General features: G+C 36.4%; 1 protein-coding gene across 1 annotated transcript in view; it reads right to left on the bottom strand.

Moving 5' to 3' along the window:
• Positions 1-5,060: 5,060 nt before the first annotated feature.
• Positions 5,061-24,410, bottom strand: part of LOC123536081 (isthmin-2-like) — a 28,702-nt gene continuing 9,352 nt past the window's right edge. The window contains exons 2-6 of the mRNA XM_045318897.2: positions 18,798-19,338; positions 16,163-16,315; positions 8,340-8,447; positions 7,451-7,853; positions 5,061-7,075 (exon numbers count right to left, since the gene is read on the bottom strand). Of these exons, the coding sequence (XP_045174832.2) occupies positions 6,976-7,075; positions 7,451-7,853; positions 8,340-8,447; positions 16,163-16,315; positions 18,798-19,338 (1,305 nt within the window). The 3' untranslated portion in view covers positions 5,061-6,975. The remainder of the gene's footprint in view (positions 7,076-7,450; positions 7,854-8,339; positions 8,448-16,162; positions 16,316-18,797; positions 19,339-24,410) is intronic.

The raw sequence follows: 24,410 nt of genomic DNA, 5'->3' as shown, positions 1-24,410 counted from the left end.
ACGTTAGATAGTTGGAGTGACATTGGCTTCTTATAGTTTGATAGCCTTTCCGAGTCATAATTACGTTAGATACTTGGAGTTTTCCGAGTCATAATTACGTAAGAGAGTTGGAGTGACATTGGTTTCTTATAGTTTGATTTCCTTTCCGAATCATCATTACGTTAGAGAGTTGGAGTGACATTGCCCTTACAGTTTGATTGTCTTTACGAGTCATCAGTGCGTTAGAGAGTTGGAGTGACATTGGCTTCTTATAGTCTGATTGCCTTTCTGAGTCATCATTACGTTAGAGAGTTGGAGTGACATTTGCTCCTTATAGTTTGATTGCTTTTCCGAGTCATCATTACGCTAGAGAGTTGGAGTGACATTGACTTTTTATAGTTTGATTGCCTTTCCGGGTCATCATAACGTTAGAGAGTTGGAGTGACATTGGCTTCTTATAGTTTGATTGCCTTTCCGAGTCATCATTCCGTTAGAGAGTTGGAGTGACATTGGTTTCTTATAATTTGATTGCCTTTCTGAGTCATCATTACGTTAGAGAGTTAAAGTAACTTTTGGTTCTGATAGTTTGATTTCTTTTCAGATTCATCATTACGTAAGAGAGTTGGAGTGACTTTGGCTTCTTATAAATTGATTGCCTTTCCGAGTCATCATTTCGTTAGAGAGTTGGAGTGACTTTGGGTTCTTATAGTTTAATAGCCTTTCCAAGTCATAATTACGAAAGAGAGTTGGAGTGACATTTAGTTCTTATAGTTTGATTTCCTTTCTGAGTCATCATTACGTTAGAGAGTTTGAGTGACATTTGGTTCTTATAGTTTGATTGCCTTTCCAAGTCATCATTCCGTGAGAGAGTTTGAGTGACTTTGGGTTCTTATAGTTTAATAGCCTTTCCAGGTCATAATTACGTTACAGAGTTGGACTGACATTGGTTTCTTATAGTTTGATGGCCTTTCCGAGTCATCATTACGTTAGAGAGTTGGAGTGACATTTGACTGTTTTAGTTTGATGACCTTTTCGAGTCATCATTACGTTAGTGATTTGTAGTGACATTGGGTACTTATAGTTTGATTGCCTTTCCGAGTCATAATTACGTTAGAGAGTTGGAGTGACATTGGCTTCTTATAGTTTGATTGCTTTTCCGAGTCATCATTACGTTAGAGAGTTGGAGTGACATTGGCTTCTTATAGTTTGATTGCTTTTCCGAGTCTGCATTACGTTAGAGAGTTGGAGTGCAATTGACGGCTCCTTATAGTTTGATTGCCTTTCCGAGTCACCGTTACGTTAGAGAGTTGCAGTGACATTGGATTCTTTTAGTTTGATTGCCTTTTCGACTCATCATTACGTTAGAGAGTTTGAGCGACATTTGCTTCTTATAGTTTGTTGCATATCCGGGTCATGATTACGTTAGAGAGTTGAAGTGACATTGGCTTCTTATAGTTTGATTGCCTTTCCGATTCATCATTCCGTTAGAGAGTTGGAGTTTTCCGATTCATCATGACGTAAGTGAGTTGGAGTGACATTGGGTTCTTATAGTTTGATTGCCTTGCCGAGTCATCATTACGCTAGAGAGTTTGAGTGCCATTGACGGCTCCTTATAGTTTGATTGCCTTTCCGAGTCATCATTACGTTAGAGAGTTAGAGTGACATTGGCTTCTTATAGTTTGATTTCCTTTCCGAGTCATCATTACGTTAGAGAGTTTGAGTGGCATTTGCTCCTTATAGTTTGATTGCCTTTCCGAGTCATCATTACGTTAGAGAGTTGGAGTGACATTGGCTTCTCATAGTTTGATTGCCTTTCCGGGTCATCATTATGTTAGAGAGTTGGAGTGACATTGGGTTCTTACAGTTTGAATTTCTATCCGAGTCATCATTACGTTAGAGAGTTGGATTCTTATAGTTTGATTGTTTTTCCGAGTCATCATTATGTTAAAGAGCTGGAGTGACATTGCATTCTTATAGTTCCGAGTAATCATTACGTTAGAGAGTAGGAGTGACATTGGCTTCTTATAGTTTGATTGCTTTTCCGAGTCATCATAACGTTAGAGAGTTGGAGTGAGATTGGGTTCTTATAGTTTGATTGCCTTTCCGAGTCATCATTACGTTAGAGAGTTGAAGTGGCATTGGCTTCTTATAGTTTGATTGCCTTTTCGAGTCATCATTACGTTAGAGAGTGACATTGGCTTCTTATAGTTTGATTACCTTTTTGGGTCATAGTATCGTTAGAGAGTTTGAGTGACATTGGCTTCTTATAGTTTGATTGCCTTTCCGGGTCATCATTACGTTAAAGAGTTGGAGTGACATTGGGTTCCTATAGTTTGATTGCCTTTTCGAGTCATCATTACGTTAGAGAGTTTGAGTGACAATGGCTTCTTATAGTTTGATTACCTTTTTGAGTCATAATAACGTTAGAGAGTTTGAGTGACATTGGCTTCTTATAGTTTGATTGCCTTTCCGGGTCATCATTACGTTAAAGAGTTGGAGTGACTTTGGGTTCTTATAGTTTGATTGCCTTTCCGGGTCATCATTATGTTAAAGAGTAGGAGTGACATTGGGTTCTTATAGTTTGATTGTCTTTCCGAGTCATCATTACGTTAGAGAGTAGGAGTGACATTGGCTTTTTATAGTTTGATTGCCTTTCCGAGTCATCATTACGTTAGAGAGTAGGAGTGACATTGGCTTTTTATAGTTTGATTACCTTTTTGAGTCATAATAACGTTAGAGAGTTTGAGTGACATTGGGTTCTTATAGTTTGATTGTCTTTCCAAGTCATCATTACGTTAGAGAGTTTGAGTGAGATTGGCTTCTTATAGTTTGATTGTCTTTCCGAGTCATCATTACGTTAGAGAGTTTTAGTGAGTTTGGCTTCTTATAGTTTGATTACCTTTTTGAGTCATAATAACGTTAGAGAGTTTGAGTGACATTGGGTTCTTATAGTTTGATTACCTTTTTGAGTCATAATAACGTTAGAAAGTTTGAGGGACATTGGCTTCTTATAGTTTGATTGCCTTTCCGAGTCATCATTACGTTAGAGAGTAGGAGTGACATTGGCTTCTTATAGTTTGATTGCCTTTCCTAGTCATCATTACGTTAGAAAGTTGAGTGACATTGGCTTCTTATAGTTCGATTGCCTTTCCGAGTCATCATTACGTTAGAGAGTAGGAGTGACATTGGGTTCTTATAGTTCGATTGCCTTTCCGAGTCATCATTACGTTAGAGAGTTGGAGTGACATTGGGTTCTTATAGTTTGATTGTCTTTCCGGTTCCGAGTGATCATTACGTTAGAGAGTTGGAGTGACATTGGCTTCTAATAGTTTGATTGCTTTTCCGAGTCATTATTACGTTAGAGAGTTGGAGTGACATTGGGTTCCTATAGTTTGATTGTCTTTCCGGTTCCGAGTCACCATTACGTTAGAGAGTAGGAGTGACATTGGCTTCTTATAGTTCGATTGCCTTTCCGAGTCATCATTACGTTAGAGAGTTGGAGTGACATTGGGTTCCTATAGTTTGATCGTCTTTCCGGTTCCGAGTGATCATTACGTTAGAGAGTAGGAGTGACATTGGGTTCTTATAGTTCGATTGCCTTTCCGAGTCATCATTACGTTAGAGAGTTGGAGTGACATTTGGTTCTTATAGTTTGATTGTCTTTCTGGTTCCGAGTGATCATTACGTTAGAGAGTTGGAGTGACATTGGCTTCGTATAGTTTGATTGCCTTTCTGAGTCATCATTACGTTAGAGAGTTTGAGTAGCATTGGTTTCTTATAGTTTGATTGCCTTTCTGAGTCATCATTACGTTAGAGAGTTTGAGTGACATTGGCTTCTTATAGTTTAATTGCCTTTCCAAGTCATCATTACGTAAGACAGTGGGAGTGACATTGGCTTCGTATAGTTTGATTGCCTTTCCGGGTATTCATTACGTTAGAGAGTTGATGTGACATTGGCTTCTAATAGTTTGATTGCAGTTTTCCAAGTCAGAATTACTTAAAAGAAGTGGAGTGAGATTTGGTTCCTATAGATTGATTACCTTTTTAAGTCATAATTACGTTAGAGAGTAGGAGTGACTTTGGCTTCTTATAGTTTGATTGTCTTTCCGAGTCATAATTACGTTAGAGAGTAGGAGTGACATTGGCTTCGTACAGTTTGACAGTTTGATTGCCTTTTCGAGACATCATTACGTTAGAGAGTAGGAGTGACATTGGGTTCTTGTAGTTTGATTGCCTTTTTTGGTCATTATTATTATTATTTTTTTTTTTTGCTTTACTGCCTTTTTTGTGTCATCATTACGTTAGAGAGTTGAAGTGACTTTGATGTTTTTAGTTTGATTGGGTTTTGAAGTCAGTATTGCTTTATTGAGGTGGAAAGACGAGGTCAGTAAACCATACTTAAAGTTGTTCGCAGCTACTAGGCATACATACACTAAATAGGAAGAGGCGCGGAAAAAATGGATTCAAATATCCTCAGTTGTTTTGTTGTTGTTTGTTTTTTTTTTGCTCTGTAGAGCTATTTTCCTTATTTTCTTTGCAATTTTTTGCTGACATCTCATAACAGATCTATGCTTGACATTTTGGAAGCATTTTTATAATGAAATGATAACCTGACAGAATTTGTCTTGGGTCATACACCACCACTACAATTTGGGGTCTCATTTTTTAGCTCATTGTGCAGTTTGTGTGTTTGACTGAAAATATTTTTCTTGTATCAAAGATGACCCCCACTGACCATATTCTTCAAGAAAACATAAGTTACAGACACTTAAAAACGGCTCTAATGTGTGCTGCAGCCATTGGAAATATGTCGATTTTATATAGAATTAAGAAGAACAGCTATTTAGTGTGTTGTAACCACTAGTGATAAAGGCAACCGATTTATAATTACTTCGAAACCTCCTTTCATGGTAGAGCCTCTTGGCTTTATTTTAGATACGATCGGACATATGAACAGAACCAACATATCTTATTTCATATTATATGAGAATTGGAGTTAAGTTGGTCTGATCTGCAATTCGAACTGCGAAACTGCAGAAAAAACTTAACATCTATTGTACGAGAATCAAATAAATATGAAGCGTACATAAAAACGCTTGTCTGACAAAACGACAGATTGCTTCATATCAAAATATCAACAATAATTTTCAGACGACAATTTAATAATAAAACAAGATAAAACATGAAAATAACAAATATTCGGTATAAAACAGGGAGTTTATACGGAATGTTTGATTACTACCCCTGAAGTAAGTAACCAAAAGTGAACAGTAGAAGGCCATGAGGCCTTGAGTCGATCACCTGACCTGCCCTTGAAATCTTTCTTCTCACCAAGTTTGGCCAACATTATTCAATCGGATCATGAGAAATATTCTTTTAAACAATCAATTTTATCTCTGGTGGCCCCTATAATGGGTGAGATGGATCCATTTGAACAAGCTTTAAAAAAGTTCATACGTAAATGCTGTAGACCATATTTGGTGAAGATCAATCAAGTAGCTAGTGCGAAAAAGTCGTTCAAAGACTTTTTTTCTATTTTTGGCTCTGGCCATCCCTTATAGAGGTTAAGCGGAACCATCTGAAAAATAAAAACTTATGACTGGTCCATACAGGCAAACATTTTTGAAACGGTTCATGAGAAGAAGTCGTGTTTGATAAGAGTTTTCTGGCAGCTACAAACATTCAAGCGTTTGAATCAACTTGAAACACAGACCAATATAAAGATGCTACAGACAAAGTTTGGTTAAGATCCTTTATGCATCTAATAAAGCGAAGTTTTAAGGTTTTAAGGGATATTTTGAGTTCTGACGACCGACTCTGATGTGCAATTTTGACCAGCAGTTTCAAAGGCGCAGATGTTTCAGTGAAAATGTTTACACTGGACGACGAACGACGGACGAATGAACGCCGACCATCAACCTATACTAGTAGCTCATCATGAACTTTTGAGCTAAAAACACTACCCGTTCTAAGATGTGTGTGCGGGACCATTATTGAACGTTTTAACGTAAAACGTTCTTGGCATATATATACATACACTTTTTTGTTTGTTCCTGACAACATGTAAAGTTTATACACTCACTATATAAAAGAATAGACATTTATTTGTAAATCAAAGCGGGAAACGCAAATCCCCTCGGCAGTAAACATGAAGAGACGTCTTGTGTATAGCTGGATACTTAAGCACATGCATAGTCTTAAGCACATGCATAGTTACGATCAGAAGGAACTTGTTTTGAGACCGACCAGTGAAAACTCAAACATTTCTCAAATTATCGGATGAGGGAAACGATCCTGTTTGATGACTTTGCATGTATATATTAACCTCTGAAGATACCTTTAAATGTCTGGTTTTCAATGAAAATAATGTCACAGTGCTTTAATCCGTTCGAGTTGCAGTTCCTCAGATATTTGTAGCTCTACTCGATCCATCAGATGTTACTGGGGGAAATCGCTAGTTTTCCTCAAATAGATATCGTGACATTAGTTGCTACCAGTACATACATGTTCCTTCACTTTGCTATTCAACTCTTTCGTAATGTAGAATTTCCGACATCAGTAGCCAGTTTGCTCACTTTGCAATGATTGTTTTATTTCGTAATTTGCAGACTTTCTGATATCCGTATTCAATTTTTATTTTACGTTCTTAGAATTTTTCTGACATCAGTAGTCAATTTGTTCACTTTCCCAATGTATATTTGCTGATATCAGTACCCGATTTGGTCCCCTTCCCATTCTTTTTTCCGTTATGTAGATTTGCTGATATCAGTAGCCGGTTTGTTCACCTTCCCATTCTTTTTTCCGTAATGTGGATTTGCTGATATCAGTAGCCGGTTTGTTCACCTTCCTATTCTTTTTTCCGTAATGTAGATTTGCTGATATCAGTAGCCGGTTTGTTCACCTTCCCATTCTTTTTTCCGTAATGTGGATTTGCTGATATCAGTAGCCGGTTTGTTCGCATTATCTATTGTTTCTTCATGTAGATTTAGTATTCAATCAGAAGTTACGTGCTTGTTGTCTTTGCCATTTAATTATGTCGTCATCTGGGTTTTCGTAACAGTTTAACGTGTTGTCAGGAGACAACACCTGATTATATCTGTATTTATGAAAATTTGTGTGCATTAGTCATGTAAAACTTTGTAAATTCGCAAGTAACTTTGCTAGATTACTATTTAAATAAATTAAGTCAAGGGAATAATTGTTTTGATGTACTGGAAATATTAGTCGTAAGTGAATCTAACTACTACGCGTAGTTTTGAACATGGTAGAATTTCTCTTTTTTACATTAAAATTTGCAGTATATTATTGTTTACCTTTGTAGGATATTGCAATACTGAAAAAGTATTGCACAAGAAACATATGTTTATGATCTTGCACAGTTCCTTGGAAACTTAAAGAAATAGATCAAGAACCTGCGTCTTAAATTAAAACAATTTTTAAGAATATGGATCCGGTGTACATATATATTTACCTTGTCCAGTCGCCTTTACATATTATCCATGGTAACAAGTCTACTTTATGATGAAGTTCCTTCGAGATTTCTGGGCTTATCAGCACTGGTGTTCCTGCGGATTGTCCACGTGTAACAAGGGTATATAGACTGTCATAGCAACACTGCTGAACTGCCAGAGTTGCCGTTCCTGGCAGAAGTGAGGACCGCATACACGCAAACGCACCCGGTTTGTAAACTAAATCGCTGTGGCTGCTGGAGTCCACCCAATTTATAGTTCTGTCTAATCTGGTGTCAAAAATGTCTTTACTTTTCACCCGTATTAAAGGAAAGAAACATGGACAAGCCGGTAGAGATGAATTTTTGATAAAATCTTGAGCAAACTTTTTGTTACACTTTACCCATTTACCGCAAACATCCTCATCTATAAAGAGAGAGAAGAAAATTATTCAGTTACATTACTTAGTTATATCTGGTGTGTTATTCGCTTTAAGCCTATGGTAAAAGTTGTTCCTTATTGGTGACTGACTTCTGCCATTTCGTTCTGGCGTGTTGGCGCTATTGAAGGGCGCCAACACGCCAACACATCAGAACGGCAAATAAGCACGCACATACGACAAGTTTGTCGTTGTGACTTTTTGACCATTGGCGCTCTTCAAACGCGCAAACAAACGAACGAACGAAATGGCAGAAATCTGCCACCATAATTGTATGAGATATAAATACTGTAAATACTTGGTCCAAACATACAAAATTCATCTATGTTGGCCGATAGAATTAAGCTAAACTATTTCTCTTCTTTTTGTTGAATAATGTTACAGACCGAAAGTTACTTAGCAAAGAGTTAAATCTTTTAATCGGTAGTAAATCATACTGGGAAATAAGGGTATAAACACTTCCAGTTTCTTACTCGGATCTAAATATTGTTGCTCCGGCAAATTCATAGGAGGAACGAAGCCATCCTGCTCCCATTTGTAGAACTCGCTTATTGCACTGGAACTTTCTTCTTGTCTCGATCCTGAAACGAGTAAGAGGGGAATTATTAAACAACGTAACAGAAATATTAACAAGCGTACGACAAAATCTCTTTGATCCTATTTGCAGCCTCAACATAAGCAAGAGTTTCGGCGTATATTCTCGAAAGAATCGGTAACAACTTGCTTTAAGAACTTTCTGCAAATTCACTGAAATGAGATATTCCAGTGGAAAAAAAACCATCAACTTCACAAAAAATGTTGAAAGGATAGGTCTATAGGTAAACTTGCACCAACGTTTTGTACACTGAAGTCTGTGCCGACACTGCATCAGCAGAAAATGAATGGAAATTTTCGCTGCACGAAAATCAAAGGACATTTCTTTCGTCAGCTGTTGTCCGTATTTTCGTCTACTTTAAATGGATAAATCAACTAAATAATAAAGTTATATCAACTGAAAGACGTGTTTTTTATTTTTTCATTTATTTATTTTTTTAATTCTGATATATAGCTATAAACCGTTATCTCTGATTAAGAATAAGATATTTGATTTTATCTAAGAATTCATCTTGTACATGTATTCTAATTATGCTCCATTCGAAGAAGAGGGAATACATTGTATGCGAATTGCCTGTCGGACGGTTTTTCTGTCGTTGGGTCTGTAGACCGTAAGGTTTTCGATCAAAAGAGAAAGCTTGGTCTCATAATAATCAAACGTAATGCTATGTTGATTGTTTGAGGTCAGTATACTATACAGTATGTCAAATGTCAAGGTCACATCAACATTGAGAATGAAAACGGTTTCCGGTCGTTTAGGCTTTCAGTCGTCAAACTTCACGGGATGATTGTATGTGATCAGTAGATGACCTTGTTGTTTTGTGAGTCTGTAGGGCAAATATCAAGATCACAGTGACCTCAATGATTAAAAAAACACTTTGGCCGTTGTCAAACTTCAAACGATGATTGTCTCTGGTCAGTAGATGGTGGGCAGTAGGCCAAAGGTCATGGCCACACAGAGAATGAAACAGTTTCCGCTTGATAAGTGAAGTACACTTGTTTCTAATGCTTTATAACTTTATAGAGTTATTGCCTGTGATCAACAGAACATTTAGGGTCAATACGACGAATATCAAGGTCGTAGTGAGGCGGTTTCCATTCAATGTTTGGGTTTTCATATTTTATAGAATGAAAGCTTGTGGTTTGGAGAAAGCTTGGGCCTATGGCTGTAAAACCTTCATAGAATGATTGTTTGTTGTCTGGACAAAGGTCAAGGTCATTGGGGACTGTTGTTTATTGTTGCTAAATGGAATACACGGTCAATCAGAAATGATGCGATACAAACAATCATGCACTCTACGATATTTTTACAAGTTTAGGCAGTTTAGTAAAAAAGATCAAAATAGCAACATGAACATTTCTTTCAATAAACACAATTTTAAAACACATTTTGAGATGAGATACAAAAAGATAATTCTCTTATTATTTCAAAGTAACTTCTTCCCCATTCTTGAAGTTTTGAAATATCAATTATCCAGGATTTTCAAATAATTAACACAATTTGGGGAAATAACTGGTAATATATCTATTTTATTTCTTTTAATATTTCAGTTGTACTTCGTTGCACCTGTTTTGGTGCTAAGAGTCTTTTTGGTTCGCATGGTTCAGTCACTCTAAATTCAAGATGGCGGAAATACCTTATAATAACAACTGAAAATTTCTTCACCGCAGTAATATTTATTTACTTTTTTGATATACGCGTTTATACTTTGTTTACAAGATTTATACATAGAGATTTTATTTTTATGATGACTCTGAATGCATTTGAAATAGAGTATGCGCGCTGTAAGTTCATAGGCCATAAATAGCAAAGAACATCTAATATTCAATATTTTTCTGTTTTGTTAACAGAATTTATCACATGCAAAGTAAGTGCGACGCTGAGTAAAATTCGCGTAATTTCTATCCATACATTGATCATCGTAATCGTAAATGAAACTACATTTTGTATAGATTCATTTGCATCAACATTATATTAAGCAAGTCTATGTCTGTGCAGACGCGGCGGTCAGACAGAAGAACGAACGGATTCAAACATTCATAATTAGATATTAAACAATGTTTAACAATCCAACTACAGAAAACATGGAGACGTACATTTTACTACAGTTGAATTAAAAGTGGCGTCAATTTTGATGTTATCTGTTAATTATGATAACCAGGTTCATTTTATGTTTCCATAAATTTTCTGCCTTATTAAAAAAAATCATGATAGATGGGTGGTATTCCATGGTGTTTTAATGTATAAACACTTAAATACACGTACATAAAGATTATAGTAGGGTTGTAATAAATCACATGGGGTAAACTTCTGAGCTAATTGCGTTGTTTCCGTTGTTTTGTGTGCCTATGTCGTATTTCTGTAACAACCATTAAACACTATATCAATTTCGGCACTCCGGAAACCCGTCATGTCAAAACAAACTTTAAGCTGGAACTGTTGAAAATCAACAATCAGAAAATAAGACATAATGTTATCTCGAAACTTCAAACACAAATCTGTTGAAAGAAAGCAGCAATATACTAAAAATGATCTAAGTAAGTAAATGATACGCAAAAACAGGTGAATGGAACCATTTGGAAGAATTTATCAATTTATTATTCTTCTTTACAAGTTTATTATTGACTATTAAAACCAAACTGGAATTTGTTCGGATAAAGTTTCTCTGATATCAAATCGTAATGAAATAAAAAATCGTATTTATTTCTTACATGTGCTCTGCCAGAAGTTTCTTTGAATTCCTTAAATACATTTTTTATCATTTTGTACCTGGCATTTATTATGATCTGGAGAAAAGATAAAAGTGCAATTTGTTTGATTACAGATTATGTTTTAAATAGAATGATGTCGACAGTTCAAGCCTATTTTTGTACTGACTGAAGGTAATGATACAATATAGGCTAACCTTACCGATAGCAATACAGACTATCAATCAAAGCCCTGGAAGGACTGATAGCCAGTGCTTATTGAGTGATATTTCAGGGTTAGGGTTAGGGTTAACTTCGACTTTCCTAGAATATGGCACCACTTTATGCCGTTAACCAATAAAAACGCCGTCTCTCCATGCTGTTAACCAATCAAAGCTCACGGAATTTAATTTATGCGTAGAATTTTAGGTTTGGCGTGAGTGGGTTGATACAAAAGACAGAGTGAGCGTATTTCGAACGTGAAGATAAAGTTAATAATTATTCTAGAATCCGTTGCTGCTTGTTTTGTTGTTTAAAACAGAAGTCCTCAGTTGCTCACACACACACACACACACACACACACACACACACACACACACACACACACACACACACAGATACGGGACTATTTTTACACGTCCAGAATATATGTGTGATGCGGTCACATAGAAATAGAAGGAAAACTCAAACGACGCGAGGCTGAAACGTGGCAGTTGATTTAGAATGTCATTTACACTTGTCATTGTTGGAAATTTTCATTTCAATCTGGGAATGAATTTTATTCCACGATCTACAAATACGCACCAAATTAATGTCCACAAAATGATTTTCCACATAGACAACGGATTCATAGAAATATCTTCACGTTTCAGTTAATATGAAATATCATCAAAATAACATTTTAATAAACACATTTTGAAAATTCTGACGCTCCAATGGCATCATTAACAAATCGAAGAAAGAATTGATGACAGAAACTTATTTTGTTAGCTTTCAGTACTTCAATGACAAGGCGTATAAGAGCTGTGTTATTTTGTAGTATTGCGTTCGAGATAACTGGGTCATCTACAGACATCAGACAATCATCCTATGAAGTTTGAAGGTCATAGGTCACAGGCCCAACTTCTCAATTAATTTATCAGAAACTGTTCTAAATATCAAGGTCACTATGGCATTGCCCCTTGAGGAAATGACCCCCAAAACAATTGAGGTCTGGCCTGACTAGCGGCAATAATCTCATGAAATTTTAGATTCGTAAGCCCAGATATTGACTGGAAACCGTTTTCAATTTCAACCTTTAACATACTGACCCAAAAACATTAGAGGTTACTTGACCTCAAGCAATAATTCTATGAAATTAAAAAAGCAGTAAATACAGGCGTTCTTTATTTACTAAGAAGAATCTGTTTTCAGTTCAGTTGAGATCCCTGTGACCTTGTCCTTTTGCCTACTGACCCATATAACAGGGAGTCATCTGACCATCATCCTATGTAGTCTGACGACTGCGCATGCCCAAGCTTTCTATAGTCGCTGTAACATTGACCTTTGACAAACTGACCCCAAAACAATAGTGATTATAAACTGCCCAAAGTCAGTCATCCAATGAAGTTCGATCACTGTAGGCCAACTGTTCTATAGACGAACAGAGGAACACCAACGGAAAAACATACCCCACTTCTTTGAAGGCCTGGGGCGGGGCGCAAAAAGGTTTTGTGAACTTTAATTTGGCACGTAACTGTATAGTCTCAAAACAAAAGTCATTCTATCTATACGATTGTTTTTCCACAATTATAGATACGGTTTCTCTCCTGTAACAAAATTACCCGCCAACTAATTTGCACTCATTTGTATTCCCGTACATTTATTTATTCTGATCTACATTTTCATTCTCTTCAAGACCGAATTCCGGAAATAGATTTCATATACCGTAGCGTACCTCGTTAACTTGTCATAATTTACTCGAACCTTTATCACCTTAACCACCTGCGCTTTTAAGTGTTCGTACACAACCCCTGTCGCTAAAAATAATGGTTCAGGAACAAATATTCCACCGCTTTTCCTATAATAAGGTGATTATCGGGTTCCAAAAGCGAATGCTTCTGCTAGAACTATGCATGGAATTGCGCCGAAATGGAAACATATTTCTCAATGATATATCATGATGGAACACGTGAATAAATATAGTAACTAATGCAGATCCGGTATGAAGCGTACTGTGTTTAAATATTTTCAAACAGTTGTGTAACTTTGGTTTCTATTTGATAAAGTCTATTGTTTTATCTGGTCTGGAGGCATCTGTCACTTCACCGCATGTGTCCGTTTGTCGATTAGCACAGAGAAGAAAAAAAAGAATCTATTATAGAGTAAAATAAATTGTTTGCGAATGAAATTAATTATTCAGAGATTCTAGACAAATACTTATTAAAACTTGAAAAAATACTTAATAACTTGATAGAGAACCGTTACTCAAAAAGGAATGTACGAAATAAATAGTACTACAATTATATAAGGAATTTAATTATCAAATCAACCAACAAAGATAAATGCAAGAAAACAGAACTCTACAGAACGGAACAGAGATATATAGTCGAACCATGGCGGATTTTGTTATTTTGTTTTTGTTGGGTTTAATTATAGGTCAAGCCTTGTATGATGGAGGAAGACCCCAGGTACCCCTCCATACATTATTTTATCACAGGCAGGCACCTGTACCACCGACCCTCCGTAAGCCAGCTGGATGGCTTCCTCAAATGAAGAATTCTATGCCCCGAGTGAGGCTCGAACCAACATTGGTTTGGGGCAAGTGATGTGAAGCCAGCGACCTGTACCATTCGGCCACGGAGGCTCTTCTCTTGTTGCGGCCTTCGTCTATCAAACCGCGTATTGGTTACAGTAACAACCTCGACATTCTTTTATTGTTGCGGCCGTCGTCTATCACACCGCGTATTGGTTATAGTAACAACCTCGACAAACTGCAGTTAACCTAAAGTATTGTTAGTGTACATCTTAAATCAAAGAAACTTATTTTTACTTGGATTGGTCTGGATTATATTGGTTTTGTTTAAGAGCATAATAATTTTATAGAATATTCGCTTTTCTTGGTGGCATTCGTTAAAGTGATTTAAGCAACTGTTCTATATCAAATGGTCAGTGTTCCTGCATGTCATATACTATTACTAACCTGTTTCCTCACAGGTTACTCTCAACTTTTCGACATCAGGGATGAATCAGAAGTGCCGAACAAAAACAGAAGACAACTGATCAGACTTACAAAGGCAGCTGCGACTGAGAAATCTACAATAATCTGTAAATTATTTAGAATCAGAGATAAGAGATTCAAGGGGCAATACTGCTTTTGGTTACATGTTATTTATGATTATATTACAACTTATTTTATTTTTTTGTTATTTCCTATTTTTGGCAATCGTTATCTCGGTCTGAATACTTGATTAATACAGTTGAAAGCATTATTAAATCCATTACTACTTCCCTTTATGCCTCTGATGCACTGCTTTCCTAAATATAGAACTTACAAACAGCTGATTTATCTGTATTTAATTTGAAATTAAAAGCAACATGGAATGTCAGAAACACTGGGTTCCTGTAACAGCTATCAAGTCACCATCTCACTTGATTAGGATCGAACTCGCTACCACTTGATCGACCGTACTGTGCTATGTGACTATTGAGATCAGTAACTTCGTTGTAAATACTGTTTCGTTAGCGCATTTGACGTATACTGCTAAAATAATAGTTTTGTGTTTTCACAGCCGGCTTGTGCCAATACTCTTAGCTATCATTCTTAGAGAAATTATTATTATTACTATTGTAGTTGTTGTAATTAGTTTATTATCGTTGTTGTTGTTTTTACCAAACTCCACACCGTTTCAATACGGATTAGGACAGCAATGCACAAAATGGGAATCACAAACAAGATGCCTCACAAGCCTTGATAACGGGCACCATTTGTATACCGTTTCCTCTCTATTAAGATAAATCCGTAAATTCTCAGAAGCATCTTTTAGCGCAAATACTGTTCATATATATAAATACATGCTCCAATAATTTGTTTAAAATGAGATAGTAAATATTTACACTATCTTTAGCATTGTCAGTAGTACCGCACCGAGGCGAACAAATTTTGTTAAAGTAAAAAATGATAAATATTTTTTCATCCACTATTAAAGTATATAAAAGTAAAGAATATCATCAATGTTTCATCTAAAATCAGACACAGTTGAACAATATACGGTCCAATATACGACTCCTTTTCAAAGATATTAGCCAATAAGACTAAAAAAATACATCCTTAAGTCTTGGCTCAAAGTTGAACCATAAAGATTTCATTTTTGGTTGATTTTGACCAGATATAAAAAGATCTATCCTAGGTCTGCTATTAATGCCTGTGTAGTAGAGTGCAATCTAATAACTAAACACTGAATATCAAAAATCTCATTTATCATCATTCTTGTTTGAAACATGTCCAAATCCACTCATTCGCTACTCAAAACAGTTTATACATTCGATGGACTTATCTCGGCTAAATCTGTCAAAATTGTTTCCTAAACGTCTATTTATTGTCTGTATTGTAACAATTACACCCACAAAACCTCTTTGTTCTCCTAACTTTGTTTATAAACAAAGACGTTATTATCATGTTGGATCGCACATGTCCGAGATAGCTTCACTGCCTCTGCTTGCTATACACGTCTTCTGGTTCATTCCTATACAGACAAAAATTGCTATTGAACCTGAATTCAGCAAACAGTTTAAACTTTCGGACATTGCTCTAAAACCTAAAATCTAAATGACAAGAAAAATCATGTTCGTCGTAAATGTTAATGGGTTTATGAGAGCCGCAAACTTCAGTCTTCCATACATGTTAGTGTAACACTGGGTCATTATGATAACAATGTAATCAACTTTTGGACTGCCAAATTCATATATCAAATTACCCCCACCTCTCCATTCATACGTAGCACCCCCATGAATATGATTTCCATGTTCACTTTACCTTCACATTGCGGATTCACACACACCATTGATTCCACTTCCGTGCACGCTGTACCACATTTGCGCATGCGCTCTTGTTGGCCTGCTCCGCATGTAGTACTGCAGGGTGACCATGCTGTCCAAGGTGTTTTTCGCTTATCAGGAAAGTTGTCGTCTGTAAAACAAATAAATTTACCGATTTCATAAACTTTTCTCGATAATTTCAATAGTTTCGGTATATAAGAAAGTGTGATAGAGTTATTGTACTTTCCGGCTAAAGACATTTTGCACACAACAAATGGTTTTATGATCGTTGGGTCTGGGCCTTGCGCTGAACTCGCAGAATTGCGGAAACACGAAACAGACCCTTCAAAATATGATATTGGCTTTGGATTTACAAGTGCCTTGGTCTTGTGCGCGACACATTTTCTTGATACAGGGGAGTATGTGCTAATTTGTATCAAATCTCTTAATATATGACTATGTTTTTGATAGATGGCCGTGTTAAATACTGTCTTTCATGCGCAGACTTCATTTCATTATCTATTGTTCCAAGTGATATCAAAATACCTCTGGTTACGGACCGGACACAAATATTAAGTGTGTCGGACGGACGGGCGGACGGATGCAGCCTATTTATGCGTCCCCCTCCCCTTTTTTAAACAAGAATAACAATAAACTGTCGCCAAAGCCGGATATCCTTTAAATATATGTTGAATATTTGATGACATTGCCTGTAACCTTTGTCTGGAATGTCAGCACAACATTAAACGAATTCCGAGTTCAAGTTTGCAATAACACAATAAAACTCTTGCTTAGTTAAACAAAACTGCCAAAGTTCAGGTTCGTTCGGTATTTCTGCTGGCTCTTATGTGCGTAACTTAGCAACTCTTTTTCAGAAAAGCGAATCTTCTTTAACAATGATCAACATTTCCTCCTAAAACTTCTGCTTTCAAAAGTCTAAATGCGTTTCAATTTTATTTCAACATCAGTTTAAAAAAAAAATAACTGAAAGGATCAGTCAAAGAATCATTTCCAGTTTATTGTGAATTTTAGCAGTGTCTTGGGAATTTTAGCTATGTTTTGGTCAAAACTGGGAAAATGTTTACCGTGAAACTGAAAACTCCCTCTTCATGTTTTGTCTTTAAATAAAAGGGAAATGATAATACTATAGGATGTAGTATTTCATTATGCTTATTTTTCTGTTACATCAGCATAATTCGCCGTTCTGTAATTTCTACACAGTGATCTTTAGTGTAACCAGTAAGTTTGTCTGTTATATGATTTACAATTGAAGTATTTTCCATTTCCAGAGTAAGCAGTAATAATCACTGAAATAAGCAAACTGAACTTAACAGATAAAGTACATGTGTACCAGATCTATTTGCTCTAACACCATACTGGCGTATGTCTGTGAGAAGAAATCCCCTACAGTTTCGGACCCAACATATTGTCGATATCATTACATTTAGGTTATATTGATTACATTATTCTTTGCAGTTTTGCAAATATTAATTGATTTGGCGAATTTGTAGCATAATACCAATATTTGTACTTTCTTTGAGTGTAATGAAGCCGACTATCGGCCTGTAAAATAGCCGAAAGATCTGTTGAAATATTTTGTCAAACTGGGAATGACATATAATAACGCCAATAGAATCAACACAGAAAGCCGCGGCAAAGCAGTATGGCTGCAACAATTAAGCAATTTTCTTATTCAAAAGTCGTTGAAAGACGTTTATTTTTTATTTAGCCTTTGGCTGAAATCTCAACACATCTGTTTCATAAATATTTTTAATTAAGAAATAAGACGACCTCAGTCAAGATGTTTCTGACATTCTCGCTGCTCCTACAAAGTAAACTTTGTTTAAGTTTTGTAATTAGATATAGCTCGAGTATAGCGCTTGATGACTGACTGTTGGATGATGGGCAATTTGTTCTGCGTGCGCTGAGTGATTGACATAAATACACGAATGTTATAAGTTACCGGTCTAGTTTAAAAATTCCACGCGAACAGTGATGAATTTCTTCCGGTAGGGCGCGTGCAGCGTTTTATAACAAGATAATCTCTAAAACGATTATAAAACGATAAATATAACTGCAACTGTATCTGATCCGGACTTTTGATAATAGGAGAGTGAGTGCAGGTTGCAGGCAAGCAGTGTGCGTTCAGTAGGTAAGCATGCACGCTGTACCTTTGTGCACGTGCTAATTCTGCCATCTGCTAAACAAGCGGGCCATCAATGTTACGCTTGTTTTACATTTTATGAGTTTATTTACAGTCCTGCAGCGGATGATTATGAGAAATAAATGTTTTTGTTATGAAAACCTGTAAACCAGCGTTGGAACATTATCACGTAAGTCAAAGAATCAGCCTAAACATTTCAGTCTTTGAAACGTGATCAAAGGAACAATACATTCTCAGATTACAACAGAAACAGATATCATGATATTTATAGGCATGCATCTGGTAGGTTCTATATTTTTAACAAAAATAATCAAAATATACAATTAGCGTCATTTCTTTTCTTTTTTTAAAATTTTGATATCATATTTATAAAATTATAAAATTTGAAATAGTATATTTCTTTTTCTCTTCAAGCAGACATTTCGTTGTAATAAGACGCATATATTACAAATAAATTGTTTATACCTACCAGTTTTATAAACGGTTTCGTCCAAACTGATGGTATCTCCCCCTGTGATACTGACCCAGTGTTGATCATAACTCCACCCAGTTTCTTCCTGGCTACGCTCAGATTCTTTTCGCACGACGTCGTCTTCAAACAGACTTGTTATCGTACCGGTACCAGTGCGTGCACCAGACAACGTTTCGTCTGCTACTTTTTCTAAAACCCGCCTTAGTATTGATGGGCTTATTTTCCCGGCAGTGTACTTTTCTCTTCGCCCCTTTCTTTTTCTAATTTTACAATCGGTGCAAGTCACTTTTGCATTTCTATTTTTACGATGCTCAATTGTAAGGTTCAAATAATCCTCTAGGCTGCTGTATACTATTTTTCTATGTTTTCTGTGTTTCCGTTTCCGGTTGCGACCTTTCTTCCGTCGCCTTTTCATCTGCTTCCTATGAGATGGCATGATAATGTTCGGTTGATATGGCGGGTCTGTAAGGTTGTCTTTTGATGACGAATGAAATGGAATATATCGGCTGCTGCCTGTGTAGTTGCTGGAATCCTCTGTCTGAAATACAAGGAATGGTAAGCTATAATAGAGAATTGACGAAATAAAGAACATCTAGTATGCTTTATCTACTTATTCCAGACATCGCCTTTTTGCGCTTCTCTATTTTACAACAGTTCTGAATGCGGATATTTTTTTACCTATTATCTCGATTTGAGGTTCAAACATAATGAAAAGTTGTCCGTTTCGCAGCGACATCCCATTCTTTACTTAGTAAGGGTTATATTACAAACACAATCAATAAAGCTATTTAATTAACACATCGCATTTTATTATTTTATTCAACCCGTACGAGATCTTCTATATGTCGCAAAAGTGGTCATTCGTTTTACCGATTATATAATTTTTATGTCAAAGCATACATGCAATCACAGATGTGTACATTGCTGAGAATAAATTTGTGAGCTCCTTATTGAGTTTACTTCTTATCTCGCTCCAAGATAAGTATATCGAGCTCTGATTGTTTTCTATCTCGTTTCCACGACATAATTGTATCCCGACTTTTCTTTTTCTATTTCAATAAAACTAAAGAAAAAAGTATTGAGTTTTTGTAATACATAAACAGCACATATATTTTCAAAAAAAGCGTCTGTATGTCTAACCTTACAGATAGTAAGTAACTGTTGTAGTTGGAGAAGAACATCAAGAAGTCGGAGACTCGAGATTTCTTGCATGCTGGACAGGATTTTTCCGTGTTTTTACGGGTGCTGGTAAACTTCGTCTTACACCCCGGGTGTAAATGACTCACGTACTGTAATTTATGAATGAATGCGTAGATTCATACATGCGTAGAGTCATACGCTACTATGATAAATTCTATTATTATACCTCACATAAATGTCCAATGCAAATTTCCCATTAGTTTAACTTGAATGATATATCATATTCCCCAGTGATTTTATATCACATGCGCAAAATCGTTATTTTCAATTTCTGCGCAGGTGATATGATCCATAATTTCATATCACATGCGCAACAGCGTTATTTTGTTTTTCTGCGCATGTGATATTATTTTTTCATATCACCCGTTGAGAGATTGATACTTTTGCATTGATTAAAAGAGTGAGTCGATTAATTTTCAGACGAGGCGCTTATATAATTATACTTTAGGATTAAATTACCCTTTTCTGCTGCTCTTGCATGTGCGAACACGATCGAATTTTCTTTTTTATGCTACGTGCAAAATATTTCGAAAACAATTTTTCATCAAATATTGAATCGAAACTACCACAATAAGTTTGGAAATGATCTAACTAAGAAAATGAGTGCTCACACTTATATGTTTCGTTTAGAAAAAAAGAAAGTTATCGCCGTTGACTGACGCAATGTTAAAATATTAGAATAAATATAGGGGTCAGCTATAAACGTCTCGATTAAATCTATCAAAAAAGTCTTATTATACGGCAAACTCGCCACATATTATAATTGCTAACAAGTAAAGACTCTTTAGTTCTGTCTTCATTATTAGGTTAGTAATTACTTTTTAATGTTGAATAAATTACTATGTTGATTTTCCAGTAAATGTTTTGACCCTTATAATCTTTCGGTATAATAAAATAAATATTGCATTCCTGAGAGGGTGGTATGAAAAATGTTCACCCCTCGAAATATGAATATGGACCTCGGCTGGCGCCTCGGTCAATATTCATATATCTCGCGGTGGACATTTTTCATATCACCCTCTCAGGAATGCAATATTTATATAATATGCTTGTCTCTGTTAAAACACTCTCACTCTAGAATGGCGTCAAAGTTTTTGTTGCGACCAAGAAAGAGCGCTTCTATATTTTATCTACTGTTTTAGATTAAGGGCATATTAGAATCGAAATAATTTATAGCACAACCGTGTTTTAACACTATTTATACACTCGGGTGGTAATACGTCGCACAAATAATTTCACTCGGGCTGCGCCCTCGTGAAATTATTACGCCAGACGTATAACCACCCATCGTGCATAAATAGTGTTAAAACACTCTTTTGCTATAAATTATTTCTTAAATAGATTCTTACAATCCGTTACCTTTTTAACAAAAGGCGAGACATTTTCTTTGAACTATGACTAAGTGATTCATACCGCTTGATAAAATTTCACTGGTTCATGGTAAGGATGGAAATATTAGTATGTTGCTCAAGGGTCACTGTTCAAGCGGTAACGAGGCTATGTCGAGTAACCGCTCAACAGTTACCCGAGAACCAGATAGTTCACTCCGCAACTTCAACTATGGATAGAAATTCTTTTTCTTGCATGCCATATTCTTCAATTAATAGGAGCAATAAAGTAAAAAGTATGCGTTTCCCTTAAGCAGTATTTCATTGCAGTAGCGTTCATTCATATATTACAGCATGTGAGTCATCTTACACCCGGGGCGTAAGATGAGTTTTTCCAGCACCGGCAAAAACACGCCACGAGAATCCTGTGCGACATGCAGGAAAAGTAATGAATAGTACTTACTGTACCCTTAAAATATTTTAAGTTTAATATCTGGGAGACTTTCACAGAGGATATTGCATGTACGTCTTTTCATATTAAATTAATAAACCCTTACCCTGCTAAATGTATATAATGAACTTGTCCATCTTTCAGTTTGGACAGTACCATTAACTGTTAAAAGGGGTGCATACCAAAAAGATACTAACTGAATAGCGAACAGTTCAAATAATGATCAGACTGCACGGACGTGCAGGCTGACCATGATCTACCGTGACTGGCCGCATAGGCAGAATCAGTCGTGTCCGGCATGATAAGGGTTAAATGAGCTGAACTAAATGATCGATTTTGTTTAACGAATTAACTAAATTCGAAGTAAAAAGACACAAATCTAATATTTTTAACACATGTGAGCTTTTTTTAAGAAGACATCGGAATTTCTTCTATAGGTAAATTCGACCAACGTCTTCAAAACTTTAAATGACGAAAAAAAAAAACACTGCTATTTGACTTTATGTCAAAATTTAGAAATAAACACAGCACACGTCGTTCGCTTTGTTTCTTTTGAACCGCGTTCATGAACTTGACATTATTTTGTTTATGAACATAACAATCATATTTTGGATATAATCCATCTCTTGTGAATTCTCCAAAGTTCATTTACGTCAATAAATCGAAGATATACCCCAGCTAGTTAACCTTCGTGTTAAAGACTCATAATAAAAGATTATTTTGGAATCAGTATGAATACTTTCGGATTACTCTCCACTTTGCGTTCTCTTCAAATATCTACGTTGTCGCAGCATGTGGTTTACTTTCAGTAAAAGCTTTTTTACTATTCGATGATGACATTCCAACGAGAGTGCGGAAAGGCGGTAATGTTCTTTATTGTTATAGCGACTGAAATAAAATCTGTTAGGAAAACAGACGAACATTATTTTGTCCGCTTGACGCCGGTATATCCGGAAGCAGCAGGATTGGCCGTGAGTGAGGAAACTGAACCAGAATACGTCGCCTTTCAGCATAAGAATATCACGAGCTATTACGATACCGAGGTAATTCTCCAGAACTGTGAAATGCATTTTAACATTTAAAACAAGATAAAAAAATTTCAAAGAACAATATTTCTAGCTGCGACTATGCAGTGGTGCACCGGACCACTAATCAAGAGGTTGGGGGACAATCATATGTACTCCAAGACTATTTGACAGAATACAACAAGTCCGAAGTCATTCGTCCTACACCTCCGATTTGTGTTGTTAAGTTGTTAAGACCATGGCTGGATATCTGACCGCCGCTATATATATAATAACCGCTAAATAGACTATTTGCTATTGAGTTGAGCGTCTTTTTCTCCTACCTTTGGTGGTTCGTATCTGCCTTGAAGTGCTGTCGTGTTGGCGCTCCCGCCAGAACGGCAGCACGAGGACACGAAAGCGCGAAAACGCTTGTCTATCATGTTTGCGCCCTATCTGATGTGTCCTGGCGGGGCGGGGGAGCAAGCGACAGCACGAGAACACGAAACTAAATGACATGTGCAGATGGGCATAATTATATGACCGCCTGAATGTCACACTGGTAACAATAAATAATTATTGCAGTGTCACCAGTGTGTTTACAAAAGCGGTGAACCTGAGAATTATGACAACCGAGTCAATGGCAATTGATTACAAAATGAAAAAAAAATTTTGAAATGTCCAAAAATATAAAGTAAAATAATTATTTCTAGACTTATGTGCTATTTAAGGAGAGTAGCATCAGAATTACAAAATAACCTCTTGCACGGGTAACAGTAACATTTTCTATTGGAAAACCTAATATCTATTTTGGGACTGATGTGTTATTTTAGGGGTGTAACATCATGGTATTACATGGCAAACTAGGAATTTTTGACCAGAGCGTAACAGAACTTACATGTTGTGAAATGCAAGCGAGGTATAATAAAAGAAAATAACTTTGTTCGTCTACCGCATCATAACAGAATGCTATTTTGTCGTGTCCTCGTGTTGTCACGGGGCGCCCCGCCAGCACGAGGACACGACAAAACGGGGCGCCAACACGACAGAAAAATTGGTTTTGCTGTCGCTTTTCTTTCATTTTATCGTGTCCTCATGCTGGCGGGGATGCCAAAACGACCGCACAACATGGCAGAAACGAGCCACCATAACTGCCTTGTAAGTAACGACGGTCTGTAAATCTCACCTTGATGATTTCGCAACCGTGTCGACTTGTTCTCCAGAAGTAAGTGTATAACTTCTTGACGTGCATTAAAGAGGTCAAATATTCGTGAAGAACACTCGCCTTGCTAAGAAATTGAATACGCTACCCCGAGTTGTAATTCGAAGCTCATCCTATAGTAACAAAATTTCAAACTAGTTCAAATTCGATTATTCCATCTGATTTCCTTGAGATAGAATTTATTCACATAGGCCGGGAACGTAATATGTCGTTTAAGGTGGTTCGCGGGGTTCCTACGAAAATTTCGAAGTATGAGATATAAGACTGATATTAAGTATGTATGTACTAACATATCCTGTCTTTCATTCGGAGAAAAAAGAAAATCGTTCCGAGTCCACATTTCCTTTGAAGAGCGCCACCTGGCGGCATATGTATTTTTCAAGGGAAATCGCCGTTTTACTGTAA

This window comes from Mercenaria mercenaria, chromosome 1, assembly GCF_021730395.1.
Source record: "Mercenaria mercenaria strain notata chromosome 1, MADL_Memer_1, whole genome shotgun sequence".
Lineage (NCBI taxonomy): Eukaryota > Metazoa > Mollusca > Bivalvia > Venerida > Veneridae > Mercenaria > Mercenaria mercenaria.
The sequence above is the reverse complement of the archived record's forward strand: the minus strand, read 5'-3'. Positions and strand labels throughout refer to the sequence as shown.